Raw genomic sequence first — 27,054 nt, forward strand, 5'->3', positions numbered from 1 at the left:
TATTCATTTGTTTTAAAGCTCAATAAATAACAAAAGACCTTTGACCGGCACTTTTATAATTTTGTCCGGAAGATTTCAACTTTTACACACGTTGACCGGCGAAAAACTCTGCCCGGTTCCCTCGGCCCCCACCGCGGAGAATAAACAGAAGGGCAACCATGACAACCATGCTTCTTCGCTGCTTTTGTGGAGGAAGTTACAGCGCCACGTACAGGCTCGGCATATGTACTGCAGCTTTTCCAGCGGTTGGAGCTAAACGGAGCTGTCTCGTGTGAACCATAGACTGTATATATAAAGGTGTGAACAGACACTTTCCGGTGTCTATTGCGTGTGGACGGAAGCCTTTTTTGCGTTTGCGTTTGCGTTTGCGTATGCGTTTTACCGTATGCGTCCCCGTGGGGCCGGGGCCTAATGCACAGTTGAATAATTGCACAGCTTATCAGCCTAAGTATTGCACAGTTTAATCGGGAGTCATAACAGTAATATATCAGATGTTGTTGTGGATCCAGATATGACTGGGTAACTATACATTTAAAGCAGATTCTACTGAAAAGTACTACAAATGCTTCATGATCAAAACTATAGTATTTGGATTTTACAGTTTACAAGCTATAAAATAATCCAACTGCTCTCTTATATCAGTTTAAAGCCTGTCTTTGCAAAAATGTAATGCTGTTTCACACATTGGGTATCTTTGTTTAACATGTAAACGCTGTTCCTGTGCCGCACAGGGACCTGTTCAACGCTGCCTTCCTGTCTTGTTGGTCTGAGCTGAGCGAGGATCAGCAGGACGAGCTGATCCGCAGCATCGAGTTGGCTCTCACCTCCCAGGACATTGCAGAGGTCACACAGACTCTGCTCAACCTGGCAGAGTTCATGGAGCACAGCGACAAGGTGAGCATTGAACCGCAGCAGCTACATTAAACCACATCATTCTGGGTTATATATTGTAGTACAATGTGCACCTTTTAACTTCTTATTTTTATATAAATATTTGTAATATTACTATATTTTTATTCAAGCTTTTTTTTTGACATTTTCTTTAATTCAAAGTTTATTATATTAGGGGTTTTATTTTGAAGGGTTGACAAATACAAAAAAGTCTGTCTTATATAATTGAATCTCAAACCGCCCATAATAAATCCACAGGTGTGAGGTGTTTTTCATTACCACCAATGATTCAACTTTAACAAGTCTATTTCTGAGCTTTTTATACACAAACTGTCAAGCCCCTTTGTGGAACAAAAGGTCCACGCCAACTGGATGTGCATGACATTACATTCACTACATGATGTTGGAATACCTTTCGAAAATGGGCTGTACTTACATTGTCTCCAGCTGGCAGAGCAGCAGCATTCAGACCTCATCTGTTTTGACATTGTCATTGTGGAAACAACGATGATGGTTGACTTGGCCAAGTTCAGTTTAAGGTTTTTCTTTGTCATCAACGTATTTTCACACTAAGTCGTGCGTGAAGGCATTCGGTGTTATGAATTTTAAGCATCTGCCGGAAAATTCAAATGGTGAATCAGATGGTAAATAGAGTTTATGACCGCAAGTAATGGCTACGCCTAAATAGAGGCGCTTGAAAACATGAGATATCCTCATATGCCCTCATACTTTGAGGAGACATTAATGCTTTAATTCACTAGGCATACCTGCATCATGCTGTGACATAAGCATCTTTGGTGTTGGCCCAAAATGGTCATCAGTCTTTTTGAAATTGTTAAAGGTGATTGTGTGTTGTAAGTTTGAGATATGCCCAATCTGCACTACATTACACTCTTAAACAGTTCATTAGAAATAGGTTGCTTTCAATTTGATAAAAAAAAGGAAAGTATAAGATGACATCAAGGTGACATATCATCACATCATTAATTTTGCAATGCTCTTTCACCAACATCTCTATCTGGAGCAGTGTTTCTTTTGATTGGGAAAACCTGTTGAAGTCTGACAAATAAACATTTTTCCACTCATAATTTCCAGGTAAAGATATTTCCCAAAAGTGCAATTAAAATGTTATGAGCAAAACAGGCCTACATGTTGGTTTGTTTGCAAATATATTTGATTCTGTTTTATTGTTGCTAAGAATCTGTAGGTTTATTTGAGTAGGCTTATTTTAATTGAAATAGCCTACTTTATAATAATAATAATCAATACCTGACTTGATGATGTCATTATTTCTATAGCCTTCCTATCAATTGTTTTTAAGCTTAAAAATAACCTGCCACGGACTGTAGATGAAAATAAGCCTTAATGACTTAAAGTGGCACATTAAAAGTATGGACTCAAGTGCTCATGTTAATAAATGTGCTCTGTCGGTTCCTAAAAAAATAAATACTAATACAAACCGGTAATATCTAACCGGAATTTCTTCCATTTGTCCGGGATATTAATATCTTCTCAGAAACACTGATCCCTTCCTAAATGACATGCAAAGGTGTTGCAAACCAACTAAAACAGGTAATAGAGAAGCCTTTCAAGATGGCATTTTGTCCCTAGGCCGCATGTTGAGCTAATTAGTGACGACACTGTTACGTTGAGGCCACAGACCGTCATGTGGGGGTCATAATATACCAGGGACACCCCCTGCTGTGAGGCTGCAGTGGAAACACGTGTAATGCGACCTATTTGGAGCCATTGGAAAGAAGCGAACCAGGCTACCACACACCCTTTGGCACGTCAAATGGCTAGATTAACCACCATATTTAAAGCATTAAACACAGACTTTTGCTGAATAATAAGTTCAATGTGTGATGCAAACCTTGCTGATTGCCAATAGAGAGCAACTGTCCATTCAACTTCCATTTCGATCTTACTCAACAACTTGGTAATTTTGTACAATTTGTTTCCTTTTCCAGGGCCCTCTGCCCCTCAGAGATGATAATGGAATTGTGCTGCTGGGGGAGAGAGCTGCCAAGTGCCGTGCCTACGCCAAGGCTCTGCACTACAAAGAGCTGGAGTTTCAGAAAGGTGCTTCTCCTCTCATCCTGGAGGCTCTTATCAGGTAGGTGGTCTTCATACCTTTGACCCAAACTCTGTTTTTCAGAGGAGAGAAACAAGAAAATGGCCTTTGCAAGCTGGGGGTTTAAGTTTGAGTTGAGATAAATGCTGTGTTTCAATGAATGTTCTTCTGTCCGCACATGTGCTATTTTAAGTGCTTAAGTGCGTCCCAATGTAAAGCACGGTGAAATGCACTATGTGGATGTTGCCCTAAATGTTCCAAAAGTTGAGTGTATTATGCAGAACACTTCTCCCTCTCCATCTTGGCTATGCACCGGAATTTGCGCAACCAGCCACGGTTGCGGTTAATACGATGAACACAGCATTATACAAAATAAGTTTCTTATATTTAATACATGTATCACTTTTCTTCTGTCGAAAAAAAGCCAACGTTAATTTGACTGGTTTAATTGAGCTGTCTATAGAGATTTGCTACAGCGAATGACAGCATTGCTAGCTAGCTAGCTAACATAGTGATTTTTTCACTTCCGTTGAGCACACAGCAGCCATGTGCGATTTGAGACAACACTACACTTTGAAAATACACCCACTGCTTACATGTTCACAGTTTATAGAATGGAAAGGTACTGCAGTGTCCGCCTCTCTTTGCTTATTTGTGTATGTTCTCCTTTGGTCCCTGTACGTTTTTCACAAGTTATGGTCAAATTATTATGTAGCTTTATACAAAGCTGTATATATCTTCTTCAAAGTCAGGACTTGCTTGTGACTTTCAGATTTTAACATAATTGAGTGTCAGTGTGCGGTCCCTTCCTGCTGGTGTGGATTCATCCTCATCACAAAAACGAGGTTTGACAGGCGGCTCTGTAATAAACAGTTACTGCATTAGAAGTTATTGCTTCAAGACAAACATGAAACTATTCTTTCAAAGTCAATTTATATTCGAATAAATACACACTCAGAAAATGATATTACACATATCCTCACATAAGCCTTTGATATCTTCTGTCATCTTTTCCATACTCCTTTCTCATCCTTCTTTATTTCTATGCCTTTGGCATGGCATGGAAAAATCTGTTTTCCAGGCATCTAATTGGACGCCTGCCTCCTTTTCATCTGTGAGTGTCTGGACTTGTGTTTCTCAGGGGTCTGTTTTCAATTTCTCAGGAGCCTTGATGATGATGAACGATGGGGGCCGGCACTCTGGTGTTTTCAATATCCCCATCTGGTTCTCACCTCTCCAGGATTTCCCATAAAATATCCAGAGGCTGGTGTGCATAAGCACTAAGTTAACCTGGCTCTACCGAGTAGTTTCTGTATTTAAAAAAAGAAAAAGGTTCATATCTGATGCACACTTTTTGATGACGTGGAGGCAGAGCACTTTTGATGAGTCAGGGCATTTGTAGATGAGTTTGCAAATATTTTGAGGATGTTTTTTTTTTAATTCTCTTATATGGATAAATACAATTCAAGGTATTCATTCTGAATAGGTGACATAACTCACACTTTTTACAAGTCGTAACCGGTGTGAATAATGTGTGAGGGATTTAAAAAAAAATACATCTAATAATTAGTTTGAGGTCTGACTATATTAGCTGGCCCCATGGCTTTGGAAAGAGCCAGGACATTGGTCACATTTTCCCCAACAACAGAGGAATATTGTTAATTGAGCATTTGGTCCATGGTGTTATTAGTACATCGTCCAGTGTTTTAATATTGACTTGGATTAGTCATTTTGTTTCTGTTTTTATTGAATTTGACAGTCTCTGTTAGAATGGAATGATGGTGTGAAGCTGTGTGATAGATATTATTAAGGTCTGTTAAAGTAAAGTGCTCCCCCATTTACTAAGTTAATATGAATTTGGTGGTTCCATCGCCACTGTAGGAACTTAAGCTGGGCATTAGTGGCATCTGGACAATGTGTTAATAATAAATGGGTAGCCATAATGTTACCAGGCACTATGGAAATTGAATTTTTTTAATAAAATGTAGTATGTTCAGATGTATAGAGCGCTGTAAACTGCAAAACTCCATCTTATGCTAACCATACAGAGAGGCTTTTGTGCATTATTGTATTTTACTTCTTAACTGCTCTTATGGATCCAATGTAGGAGTAAAAGGGGGTGGGGACTATAGTAGGAACACATGTACAATGTAATGCAATCCATTAGCCACTGGAGGATATTCTACTTTGGTAATAACTGCATTAGATGTGTGGGTTAAACCGAGAACAACATATACACTTCATATATAGAATAATATAATATATATAGATAAATGTTTTATCAGGGAAATCATATAATGAAATTCAGGTCAACAACATCTCAAAATGTAGCCTCCAGAATGACCCTTAAATTGAATCCATAACACTGACAGTTAAAATAAATGTGGATCATATTAACTACCAAAGGGTTGCATCAACCTGTAGCTGTTTTAGTGGATTGCATTACTTTTTATTAAACACCTGTTCAGTAGATGCGTAGGATTCTCCTTTTATATACAATCTGGATTCCAAGTGAACAATATGTGAAAGTAAGGACTTATTTATAGACACACACAATAAATTAAATGTGTTTGCTGAGGACTAATAAATCCCCATTAATGTATTTTGTTAACTTTTAGAACAATAAATTCAACACCATATTTTCTACAATTCTTTGTTTATAGTACCTGCTGAAAGAGCCTGGAAGTCATATTCACCTAAACACAATACATCTTTAAGATTTCTATCTTAAGCTAAACTCTCCACAGATAACTTCAACTTCCATTTGCAGCCGTTGGGTTTCCTAAGTGATGCACATCGGTGATTAGAAATCAGTCTTCGTCAACAGAAACCAGCCTATAGCTGTTCTTACACCATCCATCACTGTTCAAGGTCTCCTTTTGTTGTTGAGGGCAAAAGTTTGAATAGTTTAACCCTTAGAATAGAAAGACCTGGACACCATTCAAAGGTTGCCTTTGGGTTTACTTGATTCCACTGAGGGCATTTCTTCTAAAGGTTAAGGGATATATGTCCACTACAAGTTAGATGTTTACCCTGACTCAATGTGTCAACTTGTAAAAGGAAGAGAATCGCACTAAGCCCATCACTGAGCATGTATAGGCAGTGCTCCCTGTCTGTAGGTATTTGAATGCTCTATGGAATTGTTGGTTGGTTAATAGCGTAGCATAGTAGTGTTTTTGTTTTGTAAGTAGTAAACCTAAAGGCATTTAACTCAACAGCAGAATAGAGTCTGTGTGGTCTTCAGTCTTAGGTTTGGCTTAGGTGCCCTGGGACCTTTGGCCAGGATGTCAGTAAATAACCCCAAGAGTCAGAGGTCGGTGGCTCAGAGCACATATGTTGCTAAATTTGGACAGGAATGGACACCTTGGTTTGCTTTTAGACCTCCATTCAGTTGGACACATTTCAGCTATGCTATTTAGCCAGTGGAGTGAAAAGAATCATGTTGAATAACCAGGGTATATGCTTTGTTTCTTTTAAAAAATATGTTTATTTTCTATTACATTAAAACAACATAATTACAGAGCTGTACACATTTTACAAATGATAAATTTCTGTCATCAATGGTTAGGGTTTTACAATAAAATGCAGCGTAATTCATAGGAAATACCTTTGGTGGTTGATCCCATTCCATCAACACACATAGAACTTTTTAATGAGTTCCTACCAGTCCATGATGATTTACCTCGAACCAGACCACTCTGGAAAGATTATTTATACTACCCATAAATTGCTTATGTTAACTGAAACAAACAACCTAGTGCTTTCAAGACAAATGAGACAAGGAATCAAAATCCAGTCACCCATACAGGACAGTGGTAAAAGAGCATCTATCAAAGCTTTTTAAAAAATAAAATATTTTACTGATAAATACACAATTAACTACAATTTACAATCAAACACCGCAAAAAACATTACACATTCATTTGACTGAAACTCAATCAGACCATCACAAACGACATTTTCGTTTCTCTCGCAGTCGAGGGGGTAAGCCACAGTTTGGTTGAACATGTATTAGTGATATCTCTCAGCATTCATGCGTATGATCTTGGTCCAGGACACAGCTGAAGCACTTATGGTTGAAAATCCACTGGCCGGATCTTCATCTCCACTTTCTTGAGGGAGTAGTTGGACCCGTGCCAACCGTACCAATTGATCCCATCTGACTTCTTTGTGTGCTGACCGTAGCGGTAAAATACGCCGTTCAAGTTTGAGTCAGTGCAGCAGTTGTACCAGTAACCACCTGGAAGGAGACAAGGGAAAATAATCAAACTTAATGCTAATGGGAAGGAATAAGTATCTGTTACATCTACTATAAATCACACCAGTAAAAGGAACGTTTTCCGTGGGTTTTTTGCAAAAAACGTACCTTTGCGCATGGAAGCACAATGGTCCACACATTTGTCATTGTCCTTGTTCATGGTGCTGAAGTTGGTGTTGTTGTGGTAGCGCAGGGAGTCTCCAGCGTTCCCACTGTAGTTGGCAAGGAAGAGCTTGTAGCTGTTCAGCTCATTACTCACCCTGAAAAAGCCATATTCGGCGTAGCGCGTCTGTCCTTCCCAGTCCTGCATTGAAAAACATATCAAATGATTTAGAGAGCGACAATTGAGAATATTGGCTTTCAAGGTGTGCCTGAGATAGTTTTCTTTATTATTGATATACGCTGCCTACCCTTAGAACAAACTGGTTCTGGGTTTTTACCTTCTTACTTTTAGCTATTAAAGGTTTATCCACTATTAGCATATTCGTGCTCTTAAGTGTCTCAACCCAAGCTATAATAAGTGCTGTGCTTTCCAACACGTACCTCCATCTCAATCCTGAGCACAGAGGGCTGCCTTGTTAGACGGAAGATGTTGTCATTGCCTAACCAGAAGTCTCCGCGGATAGATCCAAATCCATTTTTGTACTGCTTCCAGTCCTGGCTAAATGATGTCAGGCCTACTTTGCGCCTCTGGATCAGAGTCCAACCACCTCCATTGGTTTCCATATCACAGAAGACCTGAACATATTTACCATAATGTTAAGCAGATGGGCCACTATACTCCACCAATAAGTGCAAAAAGAAAATGCTTAAGTTCAACTTACGCTTAACTCCGGTGTACCCAGAAACTCATCTTTAGGAAGTTTGTACTCGCCAGAGATCTTGTAGTTCTTGCTGTTCAGCAGGGATGAGCAGTCATATATGGCATCTGGAAGAAAAAAAAGAACCCTTTTCAGTTATGATAAAACCATATGCAGGTTCATAAAAAGAGTGAATGTCATAAATCTGAACAGCTTTATGGATATCTGAGTGATTGGGCAGATGAAAAATTGACCTTTACCCCCACCAAAAGCAAAATAGATCAAAACAGAAGGCTCAGATTTTTGCATAGTTCTCTTCCTCAGACTTCAGTCGCAGTATGGCGATGCCATTAATGGGGCTATGAGATCACTATGGAGCATTGAGCCCAATACTTTAAAAAGGCTGTGTGAAAGAAAGAGAGATGGAAACCTTCCACTTCTTCTAATCTTTGCATCCCTTCCTGTTCTACCCTCCTGTCTCTAATTTACTCAAGTTTAAAAAAAGGCCTCTGTGTTCCCTGTGCCAGTGACATAAATGTGGCCCTGCTAGACCACACAGTTAAGGTATTGAAATAATAAACTACGTCATGCCTGGCTAAGCTCCTGGCAGCGGCCAATGCTGATTAGTGGTGTGTTAAAGTCGAGCCGAATGTCGGAGATCATTTGTCTTTGATGGAGCTCTCTATTGACACCCCTGCAGATGAGGCTCCAGCTTCAAAATAATGCTTTTCACTGCTGTCAGGCAACTCAGATTAGTGCGAGCACTGTAATTTTCTTCACAACCAATTCAAAAAAAATGTTCTGGGACCAACCAAGCAATAGACATGGCTGATTATAGTTTTTCACGCCTGGAATAAATATATAGTTTCTTGTGTGTAAAATATTTAGCGTATTTGAAAAATGCTTCAGATAATTGATGTCCTCACATTCCAGTGAAATGGATGCTTATGCATTTCTCAGCTTGTTATTTACTTGAGTTTATCTTTTCAAATAAAAAACGAGTACTCTTCACAATTGCAAGAAACCTTTTTGTAAAATGAAGACATGTGAGTAGAAAAAAGGTACATTTTGAGTTCAATATTATTCCAAAATCTTTCCCATCCGGTGAACACCTGGAGTGTGAATCTGACAGCAACTGCTTAACAGGCTAAAGAGAGGAAAAGGCCAGTTGCTCAAATATGCACTGGAATCACCAAAGGGTCAGTTTGACCATGTGTGATCATTTTATTTAAAATCTCCCCCGGACTGTTTCATGTGAATACAATTCAGCAAAAATAACTTGCTTTTTTTTAAGAGGTAATGACATCAAACAGAAGAACTAAAAATTCTGGTCATTAATTCCTACTCTATTACCAGCTGCTACAACGTGTCAATGCTCACCTGATGAAGTCTGAGTGGCAGACTGCAGGGTTTGCAGCTGCATGATCTCTACACGGTTGTTGATCTCAGAGTACTTGCTCTCCGCCTCCGTGACCCGGGCTTCCTGGTGCCGGTTCTGCTTGTCCAGCTCCATTACTTGCCTAACAACGCTCATCAAGTCGGTCTCCTGCTTGCGACTCATCTCGTCCAGGATACTGGTCAGATTGGCCACCTGGACCTTCAGTGAACGCATATCGTTGCAGCACTGATTCTTGGCGGGCTTCGGAGCTGCCATTCTCTTCCTGGGATTCTGGGCCCAAGTCTCCGCCAACAGAAGCAGCGTGAGCCCAAGAACCATTACGCTCAAATTAACTTTTGCCATTTCTTATAGGAAAGTACTTGTTTTTCTAGTCCTTTGATTAAAAAGTAGTCATTCCCTGGAGAAGGTCTTTGCTGAAAATATCAAACGGACCAAAGCTTTGGCTGACCGGTAAAGTTGGAGCTCCTCACCCAGGCTCTGTCTTGTTTCCTAAGTGAAGCCCTCCTCTGCTTGAACATCTTAAATATTTTGTATGTGGGTCCTCCCCCTTTCCCCCACTCTGCGCACCATGCTGACCCTTTCCAACCTTCAGGGTGGAGGACATTTCCCATACCTCCTCCCCCTGGCCCCCCGCCTACTTCTCCACTCATCTTACTTTCACTCATTCCACAGAGGTTTTTGCCCACGTTTCTGCTCTCTTTGTCAGGTGTTGAAGCTTTCCTGGCAGTACGTTTTTTTTTGCCTCTGCCTGGAAGGGCAACATTAGAGGCTGAGGACACAAAACAAAGGTTACTGTCTGAACTCAATGCAATTACAAGCCATTTGGTAAGGTGTGAAACGGCAAACTCTTAAATACTTGCACTGTATTAAAGTTATTTAGCTTCGAAGACAAATGTTTACAACATTTAAAAGAATGTTTCAGGCTTAACAGCCATTGTATGTAATTATCTTCCCTGTCTTCACACTCAAATGAGCCTGTTAATGACAGATTTGACTCCTATCCTTGGGGTTAACTATTTCTTCACTAAATTTGGTCTTCACATGCCAAGAGGTGTGCGAAGTCACTAATCACTTTTAATTGTGGGTTAAGTGTTCTGTTGATGCTACCCTTTTAGACAGACTTTGAAATATAAATGTTTTCTGCAGTGCCTTTCAACATAACACTTCAAAAGGGTGTTGATAAAACGGGAAAGGCTTCTGAAAGAAATTAGGCCAAAATACAGTCTCCATTAAGAAGAAAGAATGTATTCAGGAGAGGGCAAACACAGTCTTTCCGAAAAGATTAAAATAAGATTTATCAATAACAGTTTTTACTCTTGACTCTATGCAGGGAAGTTTAACTGAAAAGTTGCCCATACATTGAAAAAAAAAAGCTTCTTCAGATCCAAAATGAATCCCTGATGTCTATCTAGTGAATAATACTGCTGCTCTTAGTCATATGATGCGAGTAGTAAGATGAGTGCATGTAGAGTTCATGCGGTGTATATTGGGGGTCTTTGTTCTTCGGGTGCCTTGTTTGTGTCTTTAGAACTCCAAAGGTCTTTAAGTTGTCCTGACGATGGTCCCTTAGCCTTAACCTTTTTCCACATTGTGTCACTTTTGGCACATTGAATACATTTATTCGTTTTCCATTGACCCGTGTTGACCCAATGAAATAGACCATGAATTCAGGTTTGACCCGGGTCACCCTGTCTGTCTGGATTGGGTATATAGGAGCTCTGTACAATGGTAAGTATCTGGTTACTCTTGACTAATTCAGCCTGTGTTTATTTTAATACTGTACATTGTTGAAAGGAAACGCTCATAGGCACATAAAGTGGTCATTGCGGTTGGAGCCAAATGTTAACTGCTACAATAGTGGGGCATACAAAGCAGCCTTGTAGCAGAAAGTGTTCGTTTTCCATCTGCTGCTGAATTGGGTGCATTTGCATGACTTAATAACAATGTTTGAAAATACCTGCTTTTCAGTAATCTTTATTTTAAAACATTTTCCACTATGCCAATCACTGATCTGGGCGTGAACATTATACCTTTGCAATGTCAGACATCAGAGAGGCTTTCTTGAATCTCCATTCTGTGGAATTTCTATCCCAGCTTCCCGAGGAGCTGCCAGCCTTGCCAACTAAGATGAAGGCTTTGGAGATTAGGCCAGGTTGTGGGGTTTTAGGGGGCATTTACCTTGGATATGGGAACAGCAGATCATGCATGACTTTTATGATCCTCCACTATGCCTGATCATTGGCGTGCAAAGTAGATGAACTGCCATGATGAAGTGCCAGGGTATGCTGTAAGTATAGGGAGTTTTGTGTAGCAGTAGTAACTGAGACATGGCTGTACCAGGACATTCCTGTCAGTTTTTACTTAAACTGTATGGCTTTTCCCTTCTCCACATGGACAGGAATAGAGGTTCTGGAAAAGGTAGGTATTAAGGCGTTTGCAAATTCATAGACACATTTCTACAGTATATGTATGTACTGTAGGAAACCACTGAACTACTCTGTCCAAGCATTCAAACACCATCAATTTCCTTCAGATGATTTGAAGACTTTTGTAGCGCCATGATGCAATGTTTTTACAAGTGGGTCTACATCTGAGTAATGCAATAACGACCACAGCAATCGACTATTTTAACAATAAAGTATTCTACAAATTATTCTATTGATCAATCAGATAATAAATACTTTTGCTTTATTAAAGACCAATAGTAAATAAAGCGAAAAATAATTCCAATTCTTGCTATGGCATGTATATGAATTTCTTGCCAATAAAATGTTTTAACTGCAATGTATTGTACAGGAAAATATTAACCAATGGAGGCAAAAACAAGGAGCTGAGGGCGGAAAGGGTTGACGGAATATTAGCAGTAACTTAATAAAACTGTTGAGAAAAAAATATCAACACTTTTACAGTTATTTCCCCTATTATTACATAATTTAACATCACAAGCTGAAACATTGGTTTTTTAAACATTGCTCTTTTTCTGTCCCTCTTGCTTAATGTTTGACATCAAACGAATAATGAAACAGTTTTGATTGTTCTGCTCAGCATCATGCGGTCTGGTGCACAAATTCCAAATTATTACATAGTTATGAAAAGGTCTATTATTGCTTTGATGTTTCACCCTGTTATAGCAAAACATTTGGATTTGTATAGCTCCTTGTTTTTCCGGGGATTTTGCTTCTGTAATGTTGCTGGCCATTTGTTTTTTTAAATGTGGACATATGCTTTTAGTTTCCTGGATTTGTTGGATTTGTAAGGTCCATATGGGAGTAATATTCAATTTTTCATCTCCATACAAACAAAATAGGTTGCCTTCATGTACAGTTTGTTGAAATGCTTTTAATTGCCAGACAAATCCTCCACTCTGATTAGATCATAACATGATCCTTGTCTTGAATTTCCTCCATTTGTCAAAAAAGTGGCCACAACAACTCTCCATAATGTTATTGTCAGCCACAATATTTATGTGGCTTAGTTTCATGTGGTTCTCTTTGCGTAAAACCGCAATGTGATGATTGCAGGGTAAATAAAGTGAGTCGCCACATAATGATCTCATTGAAATCCAGTCTTACCTTTCCATTATGTTTGAAAATATTCCGATGATATCTACCAGAGAGAAACAATTAACAGGTAATTCAGTTAGGATAACTATCTTTGCTATGATATGTTAAATATAATTGAGTTATTGGAAACTAGCACCAATTCTCCTGCCAAAAGTTGATAGAATTATCAAAATGTTTATAATTTTGACCTTAGCTCTTGTCTAAATAATAATAATTGCATTGGCAGATGTTTCTAACTAACAATATTCCGTAAATAATGTTATGTTTAAAGGTGTGTAGTGCCTGTTGACCTCCCTGTAAAATCTTAACCTCAAGTCCTTGATGTGCGTCAGTCTCTTTTGGAAAATGTGCCTTCATGGATTTTCTCATTGCCCTAAGTGCTCTGTGAGTCACATCTCTCTCAGCAGCAATGCATCCCAGCGGCATCACTTTCCTCTGCTCCTGGACTCTGTCATTCAGTGCTAGCACAGGAAAAGTCCAGATGGATGCTGTTTTATATGTTTAGCATCAAGCTGTTTTTCCCTTCAAAACAGCTTCTTTAAACACCATTTTCTCCTTTTAACTATGTCTCGCTCTGTGGGAAGAATGCACTGCTCCTCTTAACATTAGAGGTATTTACTAAACTTTAACCAAAGCCCCCCTTTTTTATACGACTTCCTCTGGAAGCCCGAACATTTCATTGAACGTTTCTTTCCCTTTGCCCTGTAAGACAAGTTGGACACCCTGCTGTGCTAATCGCAGCTGTCATCTATCTTTGATAAGTGTGAGCTGACCAAACACAGTGTTTTCGGTCGGAATATTCTCACAGGCGGCTTTTGTGTCCCTAAATACACTGGAAAAACCTTTTTGTAGTCAAACAGTGACCACCGGGGCCAAGCTGTCAGTGAAGCACTCATGGGTTCAATTACAGGAAAGGCAGGAGGTGAAAGCAGGAGCCAGCGGATTCCAGGGCTTCTATCTCAAAACTTGAATTACGTAATCTTTATTAACGGTAACCTCTTCCACCTGTCGGCTCTGTTCTAACACGAGATCCTCAGTTTCAATTGTAAAAATGGTATCCCTTTGGCTTATTTGAAGGGATGATATTTCCTTTAGGTGCTTACTTAAAAACAAACGTAACGTATCAAATAATTGGAAATGGATTCACTGTGATACACTTTTTGATTGTTATTTAATTTAATTTAACCATTTAGTTTTTTAATGTGAGAAAGCTTGATTTATTATCCATTGTTAAACCAATACTTATGGTACTTATTAACTCACAGTCTAGCTTGATTATTAACACAGTTCAAATTGAAATGACATGCCTGACATTCCTCCTATGCCATTATAAAATCACCATGGGATGAATTACCCTAATTTCTGACACAAGGCAAACGGTTGAGTTACCAAGGTTGGATTTCAAAATAATACAATAGAAAATGACTTGCTTAATTCAGTTAAACCTGGTCACGTATCGGGGTTAAATAAACTGTTCCATATTCCAGTAATATAGGATGCACCGGAGTTATCTGGCTCTTAGAGTGGCAGACTTCATGCCCTGGCAGACTATCAAGAGGTCTGGTGGTTTAAGATGGTTATGGCTACCATGTGGTGTGCTGTCGCACAGCGTACTGTATGCAGGTCAGGTCGCGACCGTCTGCTGACCACCCCACGAACCAGTAGCTGGGACACACAGTCCTTGAGGGGAAGAAGAAACAGATTAGCCTCGATCCCTTTTAGAATGATTCTATCGCTTTGTGTAAACACAGCTGGCCACATGGCACTTCTTCAAAAAGAACTTTCGTGACATTGAATTTTAAAAGTTGTTGTGTCATGGGACAGAAAACAAAAACCAGTTGTGACCCCATTTGGCCATTCCATTGTGTGCTTTTGGCTTTGTGGGTTTCAGCACGATATCAGGCATTTAAGTACATCTAACAATTAATTAAGGTGAGTTGAAAGGCAAAAACGTTGATATCATTAAGCTATATTCTCTTGGACTTCCTCTGCATTCATAGTATGTGTGCTACGATACATTTGAACACAGTGTAACCAGTAGAAATATAAATATACAAATCAATACTTTTCACTTTTTATCAGACAGATGGCATTTTGCTGCTTGAAGACTGATGCAGTCCTTTTGTTTGAACATGGCTTGTTTCCATTGTTTAGAAGAAGAATTAATTATAGCATGAGTCAATTTCAATAGAACAAAGCAAAAATAAATCTATCACAGAACTGGCATGGAAATATTTAATGGATAATTTCACTGGAAAATGTCGTCAATATGTTGCCTGCGGAAACCCAAGTCTTTCCAAAACACGTATACATATCTCTTTGTCCACATGGCAACAGCAGCATTCCAATGAGGTAGCTGTCAGGACTTTTATTTTTCTGTGGAGGGCCACTGGAGACACGTTGTTCTGTCAACCTCTTGACCTTAAGGTGAGGAGCCCAGGAGAGATTGGTAAACATTGGTGGAATTGTTTCTCCGGCTGAGTCTCAATGGCCCCCTAACACTCCTAACTATCCTGAAGAATAAGACATAAAAAAAAACATATATTTGTGCAATAAATGATAGGAAAGGACACATTTTCTGCATGTATAACATTTCAACAGAACCTGATTTAGTAATTCAGATTTGTATTATGTGCAAAGCCGCATTCCAAAGCACTAAGCTTTATGATAAGCTTCACTAAGAGAGCTCATTTTGGTCATTTTGAAGAAATTGTCATGGGTTGCTAAGTGTTTCCCCATGCCGCGGCATCTGCTCGGTGATGAAACAACTACCTTTTTGTCTTGACGTTTTCAGAGAAATAAGAGACAAAGAGCTAGTCAGATGCTGTCTGAGATGAGTTCAACCCTCCTTTAGCCAAACTCATCTCGAGGCAATCTGGAACGAAGTTGGTGAGGTAACTACTTCGTATGCCTCAATGCTTATCTCATTTTGTAACGAGACAAAGAGGCCAAAAACTGTATTGGATAATGACAATGGAACGCACACACTATTTGTTGTTTGTTTATATCACGCAGTCTGTTCTTCTTCTCTCGGTTAGCACGCAGTCTGTCTTCCGGTTGTTGCCTCTTTTGAATGACGAATACACACTACCGCCGCCTGCTGGTAAGGAGAGTTATTGCCACTCACGCATTCGCAGTTCGTACGTGCTTATTGGCCGTCGGCTGAAGTCTTTGCGGTGTGTTCCAGTGCGACACATGGCCAAGACGCAGAGACGTGAGGCGACACAACCGTCGGGGGTCCGTCTGTGTCAGTTCTTTGGTGTCAGCTTGGTGTGTTCGGGCCTTTACAGTACAAGTCTTAGATTTTAGTCTTCATTTGAGATTGTGTCAAGTGCTACAAGATATTTCTTATCTGTTGATGTCTTTATTAAATATGGAGCGTATGTAATATCACAACATGTATCAAAGTTCCGTACCTCTGGGCTTCAAACAGTCTTAAATAAAAAAAGATGTGGCTTTTAAACTTTAAAGGTAATGTCAGATTTCAGTATCCAGCGGTATTTTTAATATAACACATTAGTACAAAAAGGTTGGATGTTTGAATACTCCAACATGTGTTTGTTTATAATTTCTTGTCTATTTGTGTTCCTTTTTCGTCATTTTATTTTCAATTGTTAAAATGTATTGCCTTAGGATTTATCTCTAGTTTTGAAAGGGCTTATAGAAATAAATCCTCCTTGCCTTACCCTGCTTTCATACACAATCTGATTCACGTGTCACCAGTCAGTAGTACGGTATCATTTTCTTTCAAAGCCCAGTCATGCTGCTCAAATAAATAACCAGCTGAAAAAATAGGAATCTTTTGGGCCCATTAATGTCAATCATCTTCTAATTGCCCATAACCGATGCCTGAGTGGGATGTCGGTGAAACTCTTTCTCGACAGAGAAGGAAAACAAAGCTAGTTCATGCTACATTGGTCACTGTGATACAATATACAACGGAAGATTATTTGAAATAAACCATTTTCCCTAAAAACATTTGTTTAAAGGAAAGGGTCATCTTAGTATGTCTGAGTAGTATTTATTATATGACCATCTATTTTGCAAAATTGAACATGTTATAATTCCAACACTTATTCTAAATGTAATAGAAGTTATTTAAATAATTGAAAATGCTGAAATGTAAGCAATTGTTCCATTTGCAATCTTTTTAAGGATCTACATTTTATACATTTTCATGAATCAATGAAGAGTTTCTTCCTCTAGGCTTCCACTGCTTTGTAAACCTGAAATCATCTTAAATCAATGGTTATATTCTTAACGTATTCAAATGGATTTCTGGTTCCATGTTTCTTTGGGACGTATTTGTATCAGAGACAATGGTCGGTTGCAGCAAAGCTAACCCCACACATTTCTTATCTGTAGTCTGCTAGGACAAGCCCTGTGTAATGAAAATGAGTTCCCCAAGGTGCTACACAGTTGGGTTCATTCTGCCTGGGAATATTCTTGATTGTATTTTGTCTGCCCTAAGAATGAACAGCTCTTTAGGCACAAAGTCCAAAGAAGTGTCAGACATGTAGTTTCACCTTTCCAGCAGTGGAGCCAACGTAACGATTTGGTCTACATGATGGTCCATTCATTCTTCTAGCAACATTTAACTCAATGAAAACATAAGCTAAATAATGTATAGCTTTTTCTGTAATATAAAGTGACTAAATGGACTATTTGCCCAACTCTAATGTAGCTTGAGCTACTTCAATGGCCGTTTCGACAACCTCCCCTTAAATATACTTCCTCAGTCTTATTAGGTCTATGTTCTACAAAGTGATTTCCACATTCGGATATTGCACCTAATCAAAGAACTGAAGGACAAGTGTCAGAAGTGGGATCACTCAAAATCTATTGTAAGCAAGTTAATAACCTTTGCCAACAATATATAAGATGTTTTAACAAATATTCAAACCCTCAAATACGCTAACGGGATTCAAAGTCAAATAAATTAGTAAATCAATTCAATGTACTTTGATTCAGCTTTAACCTAAACTGTGTTTGGATAGCCATTCCCATTTTGAACTTATGTTCAGCATTAAGGAATGGAGTCAGCGCTTGGCAAACAAAGGACCCAGAAATCAGTACGGATCAAGTGGGTATCTTCCTAATTAGATTAGATTAAGTCCAGGAGTGAGGCCCTTTTTTCCTCTGTGAGATTCACATGCATCGAACCCTCTCTGAGGGAAAATGTCTTCAATTTCCTCTGGGATCATGCTCTCTTCTCAGTGAAAAAGCCAAGCCACTTTAGAACATTTGAGATGGGGATTATGGATTATATTATTGGAGTGGAGGGGATTCTCTTTCTACAGAAAAGCAGACACATTTCTACTCTCTTGGTACTTTCTGACCCAAGGTAATCATTGCTTAATGTATTATATTCATCAAAATCAAAGCACACGTGTGGATTTACAGTTTGCAGTGTGATAAATCATTTGTTTTACACTCTTGAGACTCATGAGTAGAGTGTAAGTGATTTTTCTCTGTGTTGAGCGGTAACTGAGTCTACCTATACCCCTCAAAGATTCAATCAACCTTCCTGAATAAAATATGCCATAAACATATTTCATTAATGTCAACATTATATAGTTTAGTATAGTCTGCTTAAGGTGATTGTTTTTCTTTCTCCCCTGCTCAGAGATGTTTGAATAGTGTGGTGCAGTGCTCTGCTTTAGTAATAGAAGTGGGAATACAAATGTGCAGTCATAGCTGAAAGACAAGCTGTTCTCTCTGTAATGTTGGAATAAGGACTGCATTTGTCTTGCAAAATATTGTATTTAATTCACTCTAAGGGTGTTTTGTTTACATTATAGAGTCTCACTGGCCTTGTGCATTCAAAAAAGTGTTTCAATTATGTATTCTTCGGAATTTCTGTGGAAAAGAGCTGCATGCTAACCTCATTCGGGGTTTAGAAATTAAACCTCAAGGAAATCTGATACACATCACATTGTCTAGAATTTCATGGCATGATACAATAAATCATGATGTTTGGTACAGTGTGTAACACTTAAGCTCAAGCTCTTTTCAGACACTTCAGTTCTGAGAAAAGTTCCACTAAGGAAGTGATAATGCACAAGTGAGGCTTGACAGAGAGTTTGAAGAAGTGTTGTGCTTGCTACTAGTTTGACGGAGGTTTTACTTGAGTAGAACGTTACGTGAGCCTGGTCATCTGGATGTGTTTAGACTCTGTGTGCTCGGAGCTGGCAGCCAGATGGCTTCAGCTGAGGGACAATGAAATCTCCAGGGTCCGCAGGAGAGAAAGCCCTTATTCTGATTTGTCTCCTCGGATGAAACCACATCTGGGCAGCTTTAGCATACCTCTGCAGCGTGTGTGTGTGATGGGACATGGAGACCCTGCAGTTCTTTGTTCACTTAATGCTCTCAGTTGATTATTTGACAACAAATGGTCATTTGTTAGTCCGATTTAAATCCCAAAAATATACACAGCATATCCATGTGAGATCGTCAGTGTTTGTCACAATACTGGATGGTATTTGTATTTATTTAATACCGTGGGATAGTTATTCGATCTGTTGATGAAAGTGTGCATGGCACCTTATCAAACCCTCCGAGAGACATAGAAAAAAGCTTATTTACTAAAATGAGCTCACTTTTTCTTGTTATGTGCTAACATTCTGTCTGATTCGATTTCATTCAGTTTTTTAAGTTTTACACCCTCCGTCATTTGTTTACACCGCCTTCTTTGGAAAATTCACTACAAATGCTACAATGTGTGAAAGAACCGTATTCATTGTCACGCAAGACTTAAAGATATACAAGATATCAAAATGATTTTTGCGTGATATGAAACAGGATTTTTATCTGGAGTAGGCGGATTCAAATGCCAGGCAGACACAACTTGTGATTTGTCTATCAATTGTAAAGGTCATTTAAGATAAGATCAAATAAACCTTTATTAATCCCAATGGGGAAATTCAGGAGTTTAAAGCAGCAACAGAGTGAGAGTGAAACTGTACAGGATAGTACAGGTTGACACAAGGTAAAATACAATGAAAATATAAAAAATAAAATGATATAGTAACTGTTCAAACCAGATATCACAACAAGGTAAATGTTGATTATTTGAACAAACATATATACATATTTGATTTAGAATCACTTCATAATTTAAACAGCGCTATAATTTTTCAGTGACCAATAACTTTAACTAAGTGACGTTTATTTCATGCTAGGGGTGCAGTTGTTAGCATTTAATGTTTTGAAGGATAAGCGCTTATAGCCAATAGATAGATGAATATTCTATGTGGTGTTCTCAAACAATAATCTCTCATGAAATGTTGTTTGAACAAGCATAGTTAAAAACGTTGTAGTTGCTGAATTCAAATTGTCAAATTCGTAACTTTATGGTAACTCTATGGGAAGTTGTGCATATGAACAATATGTTGGCGTTCTTGTGGTTTATGCGTGAGAACATGCTAGAATCGGTGTCTAGAGCTTGGATGAATAAAAGTCATTTAATTATGATATTTAAAAATAAAAACCTACCTGAATCTTCCTTATTCTCCAATCCCCACCTCCTGGCCCCCCTGTCACAGACATTTTGGGCTCAGTCAAGTTAATGGAAATGAAAGAAAATCAAGATTCATAAGGGTTGTTGAAGTGTTTGTACTGAGAAGTTGATTTTGCTCGGAGAATAATTATATGCTGATTTACAAACATCTCTCTGCCAAATGGATTAAAGGTGGGGTAGGTCATTTTGGAGAAACCAGCTCGAGTGCGCTAGAATTTGAAAATACACAGCCGGAAAAAATCTGCCACTTCCTTACAGAGCCCCTCCTCCAACACACACGAACGTGCACATGACCAATGAGGGCACGAGATCAGTTTGTGCACAGTTGGAAGGCTGACAGGCAGGTAGGCCTTCCAGTTATTTTAGCCGGGCCGGCTAAAATGATGCTTTTTACAGTACTACGGCTTCCACAGATGACATTATTTTATGGATTTTTTCTTAAGATATTCATTGCTATCGGGATGTTAAGAGCATTCCATGGAATATAACAAAAAGTGTATCTCGAGCCGGTTTCTCAAACTACCCCACCTTTAAGTAATTTTGGTCCCCATGGCATCACGTGTCTGAAACGGAAGTCGCAGTTCCTACATTTGGCCACTACGAAAATCTGGTCCAACGCCGAATCATTTCCCTGGGGCTTGGACATGATTTGAACTATTTAGCTAGCAAACAAGTTAAAAACATTATACAGAAAAGGAATAATGGAAAAGGAAAAATAAACAAACATTTCATGCAGTTAAAAATGAAACATTTCCATTTTTTAGGTTGTGTATACTTCATTAGGGGGGTGTTCACACTTCTCATGATCATGATAAACAAAACCTAATTTGAAGGCACCACATGTTACTAGGCCTGTCACGATAATTAATTTTGTTGGACGATACATTTTTCTGGAAATTATTTCGATAAACGATAATATTGTCGGCACTGTTGTAAGACCATTTTAGACCACTGACATAATGATAATATATAATAATAATTCAAGTACATCCTTTCAAACAGAACTTTTTATTGAACATTCAACATTGCTGGTCAGTTCAGTTCTGGCTAAGGTTCTTGAACGCCTAGTGAGTGAACAGATAAAGGAGATTTTATGTACAAATAACATCCTGTCTAAACATCAGTCAGGCTTCAGAAAGCAACATAGCACCATCACTGCGACAATGAAAGTGGTGAATGATATTGCTAATATCTTAGACAAAAAGCAGAGTTGTGCAGCTCTATTTGTTGACTTGTCCAAAGCGTTTGATACCGTCGATCATCGCATCTTAAAGCAGAGGCTACTCAGTATTGGCATATCCAGCCATGCAGTGGGGTGGTTTGTGAACTACCTCTCTGAAAGGTCCCAATGTGTTCAGTTTGATGGGCTGTCTTCTGAGTGGTTAAACATTACTAATGGTATACCACAAGGTTCTGTTTTAGGTCCGCTATTATTCTCCATCTATATCAATAGTTTAGGTGAAAATGTCGATGGAGCAACCTTACAATTTTATGCGGACGATACCGTGATGTACTGTGCAGGTCCCTCCATTAAGGAGGCTGTTGTTGAATTGCAAGCTGTTTTTAACATTATTCAGACTCAGCTCTCAGCGCTTAAGCTTCTTTTAAATGTTGATAAAACCAAGGTAATGCTCTTTTCAAAAGCTAAAAAGACACCAGAGCTTGTTTTAGATATTGTAACTACGCAAGGAATAAAACTTGAAGTGGTTGCCTGTTACAAATACCTTGGTATCTGGCTTGATGATTGTCTCACTTTTAAACTTCATGTCAATAACCTGCTTAAAAAGCAGAGGGTTAGGCTAGGTTTCTTCTACAGGAACAAGTCCTGTTTCTCACTTGAGGTCAGAAAAAGGCTAGTCACTGTGACCTTTTTACCTGTACTGGACTATGGTGATCTGATCTATATGAATGCACCTGCCCATTACCTGATCAAGTTAGATGCCGCCTATCACAGTGCACTGAGATTTGTGACAAACTGTAAAGCATTAACCCATCACTGTACCCTGTATGCAAGGGCTGGTTTGCCTTCGCTAACTGTACGGAGGCTCAGTCACTGGTACATTTTTATATACAAAGCCATATTAGTGAAACTTCCATCCTACATCTGCTCCCTGATCTCACGGCGAATTGTAAGTGGCTACTGCCTGAGATCGAATGCTGTGGTTTTATTAAATGTGCCAACTGCTAGGACTGTCTTAGGGAAGATAGCTTTTAGATGCGCAGCTCCGCTAACTTGGAACAGTCTGCAAAAGGAATGGAAGCTGAGCAATTTGGTTCCACTAAATGTTTTTAAAGCAAGGATAGATGCTATCCAATCGGAAACAGTTGGAACCTGTAAATGTTACTAGCTATGTAAACTGTAGTCACTGTAAATATGCTGTATGATGTCCTTTTTGTTTTTCTGTTATTTTTATATGTATTCATGTGGAACCTACTTGCAGCAGGTCACCCTTGAAAAAGAGATCAATGATCTCAATGGAATTCACCTGCATAAATAAAGGTTTGAAATGAAATTGCAAATGAAATGTGAAATAATATTCAAATATATAAATGATATATAATGAATAAAACAAATTAATTAAATTATAAAAAATTAATTAAATCACACACAACCAAAACAATAAATTAAATAGACTCAGGCTGGAAAACAGAGCTCTATCTATATATATATATATATATATATATATCTTTTCCTCCGCTTAGTAATATGCTTAAATTCAGCGGGTTGTCTCGTCTGATCTGAGGTCGTAGTCGAATGTGGAGCCGCCCCGGAGGACGACACGACGTGGCTCTGATATATATATATATATATATATATATCTATATATATATATCTATATATATATATATATATATATATATAGATATATATCTATATATATATCTATAAATATAAATATATATATATATATATATATATATATATATATATATATATATATATATATATATATATATATATATATATATATATATATATATATATATATATATATCTATAAATATATATATATGAGCACACATTGTCTCACAAGCAAAAAAAACCTCCTTAAAACAACAGTCAAGTGTACAGTCCACTGTCCATACAAAGACCCAGATGCCTCAACAGGCCATATCCAAATCTGTATTTCAAAGTTTTCGAGCAAGGAACATCAACATGTTTGCATTGTCGGGCAAATGCATCTTTGATTGTAAACTGTCAGGAAGGTGGGGACTCTCGAGCTGCCGTGTTTGCTCCCAGCTGGGAAAACGGAATGGGGTGGTTGTGTTTCAGGTGCAGTTTAAGGTTGGTCGTATCGCTAGCTTTTGTTGCTACCTTTTTAAAACAAATGCGACATAACGGCTCATTCAAGTCCGTAGGTTCGCATCGTTGATTTGGCTTAAATCCAAAATATTCCCACACCGGAGATGTGGAATTAGGTTTTGCAACCAATTCCATTTAACTTCAAATTCCCCTCGAGTAAGTCACACGTTGTCTCCTGCTTGTCACTATATTATTAATTTGGCTGCTATGCTGTTGCACGCGGAGTGTCCTGACCTCGCTGTGTGTGAGCCCCGCCCCTCACAGCGCGCCGGGCCGGCAGACACAGCGCGCCTGGCTAAAATGCTGGTCACATCCTTATGTAAACAAACACGCATGTAAACGGCAATTTATCGAGGTCAGAAAAGTTATCGAGTTCATTTGTATTTATCGTACGATAAGTCAATGAATTGCTTATCGCGACAGGCCTACATGTTACATATAGAAAATGTATCCCAATCAGTTCCAAACAAGTTTTAAATTGTAAAAACAGCACTAGTATTGGTTTTATGATTTGTATCGGCACTATATTAAGATTCTCAGTTCTATTAAGTCTTTCTTAGTATACATAAAAGGCACATGATTGGCAACTTGAACTTGATTCCATGAAGTCAACGGGGGCTTTTTCAAAGTTATTTCCAGTGGTCAGATTGTCTTCTGTTTCCAACTATATACAAGACAGCTCCTGTTGTGATTTTTTGTTATTTCACCCGTCATCATGAAGGCTTGCACCGGCAGCTCCCTGAGCTTTGGCATGACCACTTGCTGTGCCATTTCATCACATTCTTTGGCCTCTACCCTATGTCAAATCAGTTTTCTGACATATATTCTTAAGTATCCTTTATCAACTTTCGCCTGCTGTCCTCAGGAACTCCAATGCATACCAGCTCTGTTCAAAAGCTACATTTTACAGATGTATTGGCCGTGGCTGCACACAGGTTTTGCAGTTGGGGAAATACAATAGACTTGCGGTTCACATAAGTGTTTCCAGATGTGGTGGCAGTGCGGGTGAGTAGAGTAGATGGTGTACAATGGGGAATTGTGGTGTCTTGACAGATAATGCATCAATGTCATTAAAACGTGACAAATGTCCATAGGTGCGTTTACTTTCCACAAAACCTTATTTAAAGAGGCAACATTTATTCTACATTTCCAAAATGCATGGAAGCCGATTTCTTATACTTAATTTCCACTTCATGGGCCGTCTGGATTTGCCTCACTTTTTTCTATTCTCTATTTCTCAATTTAATGTTCCACTGTCGATCTATGTAGGTGTGATGCTCTGCTGATTGCCTTAGTGGTGCCGCGTTAAACTGCCGTGACATCAATCCTTTCATCGGCACCCAAACAGAAAAAAAGTCTGCACTTTGTCATTAGTAAACTGTTGCTATACCAGCCACCTATTTTTTAACCTGGGTTGAGTTAATAAAAATGATGGTTGCTTTTGACGGTATTTGGCTATTTTTTAAATGGTTAGTCTGCACAGGACTTCCCTCCGACCAATCGGCGGTCCTCAGTGCTTTCACTCCTAGTACCGGTTCAGCTTGCTTGGTACCTAAGGTGGTACTGAAAAAGTACCTGGTTCTATCCACAACTTTTGCTAATAGTTAGTCTGACTCATTGTTGGGTTAAATACTTTTCTTGAAGGCACATTGACACCACATATGTACGGCCAAGACAATTACATTACAAATTTGGGGAGAAAAAACATTTTCTTGGAATCAACGTTAGCTTTTACCTTGTTGCTTGTCAAAGGGTTCTTCCCAGAAAAAGTTAGACATTTTACATACTATAAACACCCACTTTATTACCAGTCCTCTGAAATAGGATGAGGCTCAGGTCTACCATAGTGTTTTGTAATCTGAAAACTACATATGGATTTTAGCTTGTAGATGTACGGTGAGACAGCTGGGCCTCAACAAATGGCTTTTTTTAACCCCAGTAGTCAAATTCAAAAGTCAACTTTATTGTCAATTCCTCTATTTGTATATACCAGTATCAGTGACTGCAGCTATACATTTTCCACATAATGAAGCAGAGATTTCCTGTAGTGTAGAATTTGAGGTTCTTGTGTTCAAATGTGTCTAAACGCTTGTCTTTGTTTATGCCATTTCTTGCAGCATCAACAATAAACTGCAGCAGCCAGAAGCCGCATCTGGAGTGCTGGAGTACGCCATGAAGCATTTTGGAGAACTGGTGAGTGTTCTTTTGTTTGGTTTCTTCTGTATTTTTTGCCTCACATTAAAAAAGTAAACCTGATCTTAGGTTGTAGTCAGACCCACGTTTCTTCTTTCCTTTCAACCGTTCTGCTACATTGGCGTTGCAGGGGTGCTGTTGCAGAAGGGCTCATAACTAGTAACTATAGCAACAGCCCTAACAAACTCAGACCTTTGCATTTCACGATGCATTTTCAGTCAAATGACCTTCTCAGTGGGACGTGGTGTCTGTCCACATACTCTACTTCCCGGCATATCCTTTACCCTCACTTGCATGAGGATAAGGGCCATTTGAGACCCAGAACACCCTGTGCTTAATGTGCAGCATGTGGAAAACCATCTGCTTTGCTGATCAGTATTCAGGGGCAAGAATTAAGGACTTTTTGTCCAAACAGACAGGATGTTTGGACTTTCTTGCATATTTGAATAACTTTAATGTGCTCATCCTGTGTATAACCTAAAAACAACTCCATTGGTAATGGATTTTCTAAGCAATTATTATTATTATTATTATTATTATTATTATTATTATTATTATTATTATTATCTTTTAGTTTTTTTTTTAAAAAGCTTGCATTTCAGTGACTCCCGGTTCAAACCCCACTGCAGTCAGCATGTCGTTGTGTCCCTGGGCAAGACACTTCACCCCAAATTGCTCCTGTGGGGATTGTCCACAGTATTGAGTATGTAAGTCGCTTTGGATAAAAGCGTCTAACAAATGACATGTAATGTAATGTAATAAAGAAACTGTGGACAAAAGTCATTATTTAACTGAGTCACACACTTAAAAACAGCCAATACATTCATCATAATGGAGTAATTTATGACTAATGGAACTGTGCTTTTGAAAAAACATAAACAAAGTTTTTGCTAATAGAATGCACCTGCTTGATTTTATGAAGTGGTTATATTTAGCCTCGAGTCAAGGGAAATGATTTTTCCAAACCATTAGGAACTGTTATGGAAAATGTCTTTGTGAACTTCATTTATGTTTCTCTGTAAAAGCATGTTGAAAGTGAAAAGACTGTGTAAA

General features: G+C 38.6%; 2 protein-coding genes across 3 annotated transcripts in view; one reads left to right on the top strand and one right to left on the bottom strand.

Moving 5' to 3' along the window:
- Positions 1–27,054, top strand: part of mtor (mechanistic target of rapamycin kinase) — a 113,129-nt gene that overhangs the window by 37,598 nt on the left and 48,477 nt on the right. For both annotated transcript variants that reach the window (XM_034144842.1, XM_034144841.1), the window contains exons 27-29: positions 732–894; positions 2,862–3,007; positions 25,926–26,001. In XM_034144842.1, the coding sequence (XP_034000733.1) occupies positions 732–894; positions 2,862–3,007; positions 25,926–26,001 (385 nt within the window). The remainder of the gene's footprint in view (positions 1–731; positions 895–2,861; positions 3,008–25,925; positions 26,002–27,054) is intronic.
- On the bottom strand, positions 6,429–9,896 carry angptl7 (angiopoietin-like 7). The gene is made up of 5 exons (XM_034144843.1): positions 9,404–9,896; positions 8,048–8,151; positions 7,767–7,961; positions 7,332–7,527; positions 6,429–7,205 (listed from the first exon to the last, which is right to left on the bottom strand). The coding sequence occupies exons 1-5, from the start codon at positions 9,762–9,764 to the stop codon at positions 7,036–7,038; spliced, it is 1,026 nt and encodes a 341-aa protein (XP_034000734.1). The 5' UTR covers positions 9,765–9,896; the 3' UTR covers positions 6,429–7,035.

The sequence above is a fragment of the Trematomus bernacchii genome, unplaced genomic scaffold (assembly GCF_902827165.1).
Source record: "Trematomus bernacchii unplaced genomic scaffold, fTreBer1.1, whole genome shotgun sequence".
Taxonomy (NCBI): domain Eukaryota; kingdom Metazoa; phylum Chordata; class Actinopteri; order Perciformes; family Nototheniidae; genus Trematomus; species Trematomus bernacchii.